At 47.2% G+C, this 9,451-nt stretch overlaps 1 protein-coding gene across 1 annotated transcript; it reads left to right on the top strand.

Annotated features, from left to right (window-relative positions):
• The first annotated feature begins 64 nt into the window (after window positions 1-64).
• On the top strand, window positions 65-8,380 carry TMEM80 (transmembrane protein 80). The gene is given in 7 exon segments (XM_075755622.1): window positions 65-235; window positions 238-408; window positions 410-629; window positions 3,669-3,685; window positions 4,932-5,025; window positions 5,140-5,232; window positions 6,517-8,380. Coding segments are annotated over 7 exon segments (972 nt in total). The 3' UTR covers window positions 6,723-8,380.
• The last annotated feature ends 1,071 nt before the right edge of the window (window positions 8,381-9,451 follow it).

The following is a 9,451-nucleotide window of genomic DNA, read 5'->3' as shown; positions in this document are numbered from 1 at the left end:
AGCGGTGCCGAGCTCGCCCGAGCCCTTCCGAACGTGTTCCCCGGGCGCTTCCGAACCGCTTCCGATGGTGCCCGAAGTGTCCCGAGTCTTTCCAGGCCTCGTTCGAAGGCGATTGATGGTTCCCGACGAGCGGGGCCCGCGTTTCCTGCCGGCTGGCCAATCCCAAGGCAGGACGCAGCCGAGCCCGGCCGAGTCCGTAGAAGCGCGGCCCGAAGCGATACCTGACAGATCGGGTGGGGAAGCCGAGCCCGCCCGAACAGGGCCGAGTCCCCGAGCGGTCCGGCCCAGAGGGTCGAAGAATCCCGAGCTCGCTCGAGCCTTTTCCGATCGCGCCCGAAGGCGGGTGAGACGGGCGCGAGGAAAGCCGAGCTGTGCCGAGTCCTCTCCGATCGCGCCCGAATTCCCCTTCGCCGGCCCGAACGGAGAAGCCCGAACGGGCAGTGCCCGAATCCGCCCGAAAGCGACCGAACCGGGCCGAGCGCTCCGATCGTACCCGAAGGCGGGGGGGGCGGGGAGAGGGCAGCGAGCTCCTCCCAGGCGCTCGCGGACGAACGGTCGCGGCGCAGAGGCTGCCGGGACGCTGGAGGACTGGCGGGGGAGGGGCGCCAAGATGGCCGCTCTGAGGCGAGGTGAGCGCCGTTGCCGTCCGTACCGGCAGCTCTTTCCCCCGTGTCCCGGCGGGGCGGAGGGTGACGGGGGAGGCCTGTTTCCCACCGTGTTAGAGGTTACCTCTCGCCGCCCCAGGCCGGGGGACGCGACGAGAGCGAGGCGGAAGGCCGAGGTCGAGCTAGGCCTAAGCGCCGAGCCCAGCCCGATAGCCATATCGCGACAGCCCTGACACGCTGAGGTAAATCCCGACCCTGTGTCAGGGTGAGTGTGGCCTTGGCGCTTTTGCGGCTGAGGAGCACCTTTATACGCAGGGAAATCGCTTTCCTGAGTCCGAGTGACGCCCCTTGAAAATTCAGCTCTTTTGTTTCCAATTATGCACCACTGGCATTCAGAGAAAAAAAAAATAATTCTTCATTAGCGTGGTCAAAATTACTCATTTCCACTTACTGCAAAGAGGGCAAAGGCTTCCCCCAAAATATAAATTCAGCCCCAGGTAGACAAAGCTGGTTTTCGCTGGAACAACTGGCATTTGTCAAAGTCCTAAACCCAAGTTTGTGTGGTGAGGTGCACCGGGTAACATGAACTATAGCTGCTGCATGCTTTTAATATAGTTTTGGCATTAAAAAAAATGAAACCGTTTTTTTAGAAAATGGGCCATGTTCTACCTGAATTAAGCGTGCATGGCATCACAATCGTTTCTAAAATCAATAGCGGCCTGAATAAGCAGTTGGGCTTTTGTTGTATAAAACACTTAACTGAGTGCAGTCTGTAGCGCGGGAAAGTCAGCAGGGTTTGGTTAAAGGGCTGTCCAAGCGCAGGACTTGCAGTGGAGGCGTGCATACATGCGGAGGGACTCCAGCCTGCGCCATGGACGGACGAACGGATGGCTGCTGCGCTCCCAAGAGTTAGGCTGGAAACGCAAGCGGCTTGGAAAGGCTCACGCTCTCAATCCGCACTCATCCCAGGTGCAAATACCTTGTTGCCTGGGAGTTACCCTCCTACATGTAAGAATATATTCAGCTGGAAACAAGTGGCATTACGCTTTGTTTTCTTCTGGACCATACAAGCTTTCAAGTAGGCAGAAATCAGGTACCAGCCTGCACGCAGTGGAAAGTCACCGCGCCAGGTCTCACTAATGCAAACGTCCCCCTTAGCAGAATGCTGTGCCTGCTGCTGCAAGTTTGTGTGCTTTAAAATTCTTAGTGTGCTTTCCCCCCACCTCCCTGTGCCAAAACACTCGCCTTCAATTTAAAAATCCCCCAGCAGCAATGCAGACTTCATTAATCCTAGCAGTGAGACAATCTCGGAATGTTGGGATTAGCAGCCTGCTGTTATACATGAAATTACATATTCAGCTGGCATAATGATTACTACTTACCTGCAGTATCCCTTTCAGAGGCATGTTGTGGCTTTTAAATGTTTAAGCCATGTGAAATGTCCCCTGTCACTCGGGGGGAGGCAGCATGTTCTAAAGAATAGTGGCTATCAAACCCATCCTCAGAACAGATGCAGGAATGTGGTCAGTGCCCTCTTGTGGAAAAGGTTTTAAAGAAAAAAAGTTTAAAAATAAAGTTGGGGAACTGCCATTAGGGAATTCACTAGAGATTGCCTGTACGGTAAAATCGTTGTACTCTTAATTATACCACTGGCATCACGGCAGCGTAGCTACCCAGCGTGGAAGAGGCTGCACCATTAGAGCTTAGTTAAACAGAAGAAGTTCTATATCCGGACACTTCTGGCGGAATAATAACATGCAGTTGTGGTATGTCAAATGAACATCCCGCTTCACAGTCTAAAATAACTTTAAAATGGAGACATCTCCTTATTGCTGTGCAAGAAAAGAAGCACATCGTCTTGACACAAGGCGTTACTTTGGTGTGAGGGTATAAATACAAACACATCTTTAACCATTAGTCACTGCAGAACAAGACGTGTAATGAAACCATCCTGCAGAAAGAAATAAAGCATTCATCAAAACGCGTTTTGGCTAAGTGAAGGGACGAGTCTGTTAGGAGCCTGTAGTCCCTGTTCAGAGAGAGGAGAGGAGATGAAGCACGTCCAGGAGGCATTTCACATCAGAGACTGTATGAATCACCTTCTAAAATTGCTTGCCTATTTCCACTGCGTTCCCAAATTGGATACCTTAATTAGGTGCCTAAAGTTAGTGGGGATTAATTTGGGCCCAACTGCATAAAACTATTAGGTGATGAGGACATTAACCTCAAGAAGCCCAGGGATGAAGATGGTGAGGTGAGCATGTCCCACTGATGTGATGATAATGAGATGTCTCTGAGAAGATGGATGGAATTCCCCTGCACAGACAGTTTTGCTCTCTCTGAAATGGAGATCATAACTTTTCAATTCCTCATCTGTCTGAAAGAGGCTAAGAATATTAACGAGTTACTTAAGAGGTCCTTTAGTAGATCAGTACCATTGTGTTGCAAGGGAACTTTATCTGTGGTTTTGCAGGGAAAAAAAAAGAAAAAAGTAAAATGGCTTGGTTAGCTTATAGAAAATACTTTGTATGATTTCTGTGGATGATCAGAACGTAGTAAGGTTTTACATAGAACGACTTTGCTTTTGAAGGGAACCGGTTTGGAAGGATGTTATTTAGAGGAACGGGGGAGCCCTGCGTTCTACCTGAACGTTTTCTCACAATATAAAAACAAATGGTACGTTGTGGTTCCCTTGCATGTTCCTGCATAGTTAGAGGGGATGAATGTCATCTGCTGTGAAAGGGCAAGATCAACAAGTTCTAGGGAACGCCTGGGTACTACTTTATGTTTTGAAAGAGATGGGTTCCTTGGTGAAAGTGACTTTTCACAACAGGGATTTCCCCCAAATTACTTTAGAATTCATGTATCTGAGAAGTTAGTTTTGGAACCTGAACTGCATGATCTGAGAAAATAGTAAATCCTCCAGAGAACTGGAAAAAAAAATAAATCTGCAAGCATTCTTGACCTCTCTAGTAACATCAGTTGTTTGAATGTTTCTGCACCACTTTTGGTAAATATTTAGACTTATTTTCTTCTCTTTATTTTTTCCTTCTCAACGGAAAGGAAGAACTTCATCAGTTGTATCCTTTTTGTATCTTTCATCCCTCACGTGCGGGAATCTTCAGGAAGTCTGGCTGAAACGCACTCACATCTTCCTGCACAATGCTATTTTTGTGTTAGCCTTTGAGTTTTCCATCATAGGCACCATCCACATGAAGCAAAACCGGTAACGCGTTTCCTCCAGGGGAAGATGTTTTAGCAGCATTAGCTGGGGTTTAGCTGCGATGTGGCCCTGCTCACGCCAAAACCCCTTCAAACCCACCCTGCAGTCTTGACCGAGGGATGGCAGCCACGGTTTATGGTCACCTAACTCATTTCCTTAGAAGGCCAAGGCTAACAACTGGATTTGTGGACTGACGGCCCTAGCCCCATGCTGCACACCTCACAGACAGCTGACACAGCTGACAAGAGGTAGTAAAAGCAGTTTTCAGTATTACTTCCTCTTCTCTCTTGTTAATTCACCTTTACTCCTGCCAAGATCTAACCTCTGAAGAGGAGACACCCTTGGCTTCAGAGATTTCCATGCTTAGAACCTCTTTAGTAATTTTTTGCTCCACCTTCCTTCAACTGGAAAAACACAAAAACCTGGTTGTGTTTTAATAAAATGAGCTGCTCTGGGAACTGGAATACATCCACTGCGTGTGGGTGGGTGCTCCCTTCACAAACTGGATGGGTAGTTCTTCTAAAAGATGCTTGGGATGAGGTCCCTGCTTGGAGATACTCGGAGGATTTGAGAAAGGCTGTTTGTTACGAATTTCCATCTCCAAGCTGAGCTCACGGCCTTTGTCGGACACCTAACAATGACTGAGCACAGCTTCAGACTTTCCACCATGTGGGCAGTAATAGGGCCCGTCAGCTTCACAGAGCCACCTATTTTAAAAAAGTTACCAGAATTTGATGTATCGGAGTCTGCCAACCCTCTGTCAGCTTGCTTAAGGCTGACTGCCAGGTATCGAAATTGTCTGGGGAAACGTACACACACACCGGTTGCCTCGTTTCCTTAGGCTAACAAATACCCCGCTACATACCAAATATAACTTTTTTAAAAAAGGAACTAAAGGCAAACCTGAAACAGCAAGCTTTTTTCCCAACTCCTGTTGTTTGCAATCTCAAGTTACTTTCTGAACCCTACCAGTAGGCCAGTCGGAGTGGAAGCATTTAGCATAAAAAGGCAGAACGGTATATTTTGAGGTTACTGGGAAATGGCGATTTTATGAAATGGATCCCACCTCACTGCTCTGAGAAATCCTTGACAAGAGTTATCAGCTATCATCTGTTCCTTTGCAGATGCTATTTTATGTAAATGGGATTTATTACATCTTTTACTTCCTGGCGACTCTTGCAATGATTGTTTATAAAAGTAAGTTGTATGTATTGTAACACAGAAGTAGGCTGTGTGCTTACGGTACAGTTGTGGCTTGTCGGTATGCCTACTGTGTTTTTCCTGGCTTATTTACACCCTTTTATTCTACAGGTCAAGTTTTCAGTTATCCAGATGATTTTTTGGCTCCTGATCTTGCCTTGCTTTTCATTATGGCCATTCTTGAAGTGCTCCGATTATACTTGGGTATGTCATGTTATCACCGTGACTTTTCAGTGGAATAGAATCTTTAATCATTCTGAAATTGAGTGTGTGTCAAAACATGCCAGTTTAGCAGACTAGCAGATGTTTGGAGACTGTTGTTCATTTATGTCATTAAACTTTATCTGACTGATCAATAGGTTTGGCCAGAGGGTCAAATAGAATTTGCTCTCGTGTGAAATATAATCTATAATGCCATGGGTCGTCAGAAAGCAGTATAACTGGGACAGCTGGAATGCTGCGTACAAGCGAGCATGACTTGTGAGAATGAACATGTTGAAACACAGAGATTTCCATTCGCTGAGGCAATACAGCTCCGTTCAACTGCTCCAGCAACGTACACGAGTAACCAAATGGCCAGAGCCTTGTGGAACGGGTAATGCTAAGGACGTCCCCGAGCAGCGTCTGGCTGCCACCGCGACTGCACCTTTTCCTTTCATTCCTGAAGACACAACCCAGTTCCAACATGTGCATTCCACTAAGCCAGAACAGCGGAAAGGGCCCCCAACCCCTGTCCAGAGCTTGCTAAAACTTCATAAAGTCCTTTTTTTCTTTGAAAAAAAATTACTGTTAAAATCTGTGCTCGATATTCCTAAGACATTTATGCTTTCAAATTCAGCTGACTTGCTGTAGGGGTGAATTCAGCCTGCTGCCTTAAAGCTCTCTGCATATGTTTGCTTGGAGCCTGGTGGATGAATAACAAAGCGAGTTTCAAGTCTAATGTAGTTAAACAGCAAAATCTACTGAGACTAGCTTGGAAATAAGATGCAAGGAAGAAACAAGTGCAGCTTCTCCACAATGATAGTAATTTGAAGCAGGAATAGATGAGCAGGGAACACGGAAGATTCTGTATTGCGTAAGATTTTAGAATGAGGAGTGCATGCTCTGAGGTGTGCAGCTCAGTCACCAAGTGACGCTAAGTGCAGGACCGGGGGCACGGGGGGAAGGTTTTGATGGTTGACTGAGGAGCTGAGCAATCAAAATGGTTGCAGCTTGGAACCGATCATCTGTGGTAAGAAAAGGTAGGCGTTGCGACTTTGAGTGTCGCTCTTTATTTAGATTAACTTTAGTCAGCACAAAATGGATTGTCCGTTGGTGTTTGGGTTTGATCTTCCCTTTAGTGACAGAGCCTTGATTCACACCAGGGTTTCACTGTCCTCTGAGCTGTGAGAACTCGAGTCTTTTTTGAACAGGAGTACTCTAGACTTACACTTTGTGATCTTGTGAGATGAAATCAAAGACTCATACCAGCTTTTTGTTTCCTTCGAGGTTCAAAGGGTAACCTGACAGAAGAAGAGGCTCCATTAGGGCTCAGTCTTGTGATCACGGTTGGAAGTGTGATTCTGTCGGTGTATTTCCTGGTGTGGCAAACTTACGTGCTGCAAGCAGATGTCATTATAAACGCTGTTCTTCTCTTCACCTACGGGCTTGAGTCAGTGCTAAAGGTCATAGCCATTGCTGCTTTTGTCAGCTAAACCCTAGCAGTTTGCAACACGTTTTCAACACGTTTCTTCTATAAAAGAGTGGGTTTATATTTGAAATATTTAATTCTTTTGCATATAAAAATCCTGTAAAACCTTCTTCTGCTTAAAGTACAAATTTTTGAGACGCAGAGCTCTCCCGGAATGGCAGGTCGAATGTCCTGTCTAGCAGCTGTGTTACACTATCTCACCAGTTAGCTTATTTATGGGCAAGGGCAAGAGATGAGTCAGCGAAAACGCTGAATGCTCTGGTATTCATCAGGGATCCGTACCAAATACTCATTCCTCACACAGAATAGTAGCCAGTGCATCATCTCGCTACATGCTGTTGAGATGATGTGAGTTTTCATGGCACAGCAGCAACGTACAACCAAAGTGACACAGAAATGAATCAGGCCAATATCGTACGGACTCATTTCTGCCGTACCACGTACGTGTTCGTGTTCGAGGGCACAATTTCTCTCCTGCTCTCATTTGGGTTTTCAGACCCCAGTGGTAATTTCCCTGACTTTAGTAGGGCAGTTCCTGAATTGTCCCAGTGGGAGAGCGTTGAATTGAGTTTTGCGCATCCCTGGAGAGCCGAGCTGTGGGATTTGGGCAGCCAGTTCTTGCTGACGCAGAGGCCAAAGGCAGTAGTGTGAGGGTATGCTGGCTTAAAAACCACGGCCTTAAGTTGAGCATAAACATTCACCATTCGCTCATCCTTCTGTCCAGTTTAGAAGTCCAACAGAATGTTGTCAGGTCTGTTTCTGTTTGGTGTTAAATGTGTTTATTTCCACTATTCTGCAGAAATTACTACATTGTCTTTTAACTGAAGAACTGTGTGCAATTTCAGATTTTTTTACTGTATCAGAAATACATATGTATTAATGTAAAGCTTGGGTAATTTGTGGGGGTTTTGTACAAGGGGGTTTTGTATTCAAAATTTCCTATTTTTGTATTTATTCAAATAAATAATGTATTAGATCTAAGAAGTGTTTGAAATGTAGAGCATCTTGTTCAGATCCTAGGCTAGAGCTAAGCTACACCGAGGAAGACTTGGGCGAGACTGGATGCGTGCAAAACTGGCCGTTCTCCTGCGCCTGAGCTCTGCGCTGATTTGCAGTAGCCGGGGGCCGAAGATGCCGTGGCGCAGGCCCTGCATCGCCTCAGCCACGCTGCTGTCTTCCTTCCCGGGGTGTAGGAGGGAACAAAAGACGCCAAAGTTCCCGTGAAGGGCCCAGTTTCATCCCTCAGACACACCTGGGGGAGACCCCGCTGATGCCAGGTAACACCAGCTCCTGTCCACCTCACGCCAGCATTCACAATCAAAACATTCCCATCGGCACGAATCCTCCTGGGCCAGATCCTGTCACGTCAGCGGCACAAAGCACCCTTTGTTATCAGCGGGAGCAAGGCTGCGCGCGTGAAGACGACGCTGGGTGCTAAGGAGTAGCCAGGAAATTGAACGACCAAATGTTGCCGTGCTTAATCCGTGTGAGTCAACACCCACCCGTTTGTCCTTCCAGATTTGCTTGGCGTAACGGAATGAGCTCGTCACATCACAAGGAGCGACAAACACACCGAGCTGTGTCTGCCCAATGAATGACGAATGCATGCTGAGCAAAACCCCTTTCTGTCTGTGTACTAATAAAAGCACAATTTTTTCCTGGTATTTACACCTGCCTTACACAAAGGTCTGGCAATAGAACGTCTGATAGGTTTTAAAGGAAATATTGTGAAGTGGCATTTTTTTCTTACCTGACCGTAGGCGGCATGGCAGGCGGGGTCACACACGTTAAGTTCAAGTCGCAGCCTCTGCGCTTTACCTCCCTTCCCTCTCGTGGTGCGCACTACAAACAAAATAAATACAAACTATTAGCACAACTGGAGGCAGCAGAGACCCAGGGTGTAGATTCAGGAGACACCAGTAACACTAGCGGAAGGTGCTCCTACCCCGAGGTGTCAGACCCCACCACAGATCACCACCCCCTACGGGTCCTGCAACCGTTTGTGATGCTGCACCGTACAAGTGGATCCCTGGCCTGATCCATGCAGAAAACAGCCCCCAAAACCGATGCTGCTGAAGGTGTTAATTAGGGTTCAGTACAAGTATGGGACGGTCTGCTGGGCCACAGAGTAGTGCAGCCCCCTCCTCAAGTTTTACAAACCAGTGTGGGTTTTATATATATATATATATACACACACGCACACATATATATATATGTATAAAACGTGGTGAATCCTTTGCTCCCTAACCATCAGCTAGATGAAAACCAAGACTCGGCAGAGAGTGCCAATGCTTGCTGGCAGTCAGCAGTGGGGTAAATATATGCATCTGATAATAAAGATAAACTTTGGAGCTGTTTTCAGAGCACCGCCTGATGGCTTGCCGGCTGGTCACAGCGTGCCGGACGGCTGTCGGTGCTTGCTGGGGTCAGCTGGCACCACCCTGGGTTTGCGCCCTCAGAAGGGCAGGACGGCTCTGTTTCTGTTTTCAGTTTAAGATAAAATTGTCCATGAAGGTTTTTTTTTTTTTCTGATGAGATCAGCAGACAGTGGGGTACTTGTGCTGCTGACAGCCCTTTGCTCTGTGATGAGTCCAGAAGGATGAAGAGGTCCAAAAGCTTCAGACAATTCCTTCATCTTGGGTATTTCCAGGCTTTGAATGGGACTTGTCAGTTATGCTGGTAACCCTGATTTCATGGCAGCTTCTCTCCATGCCGAGCTGGCACAAAGATCCA

This window comes from Balearica regulorum, chromosome 5 (genome assembly GCF_011004875.1).
Source record: "Balearica regulorum gibbericeps isolate bBalReg1 chromosome 5, bBalReg1.pri, whole genome shotgun sequence".
NCBI classification, from domain to species: Eukaryota; Metazoa; Chordata; class Aves; order Gruiformes; family Gruidae; genus Balearica; species Balearica regulorum.
The sequence above is the reverse complement of the archived record's forward strand: the minus strand, read 5'-3'. Positions and strand labels throughout refer to the sequence as shown.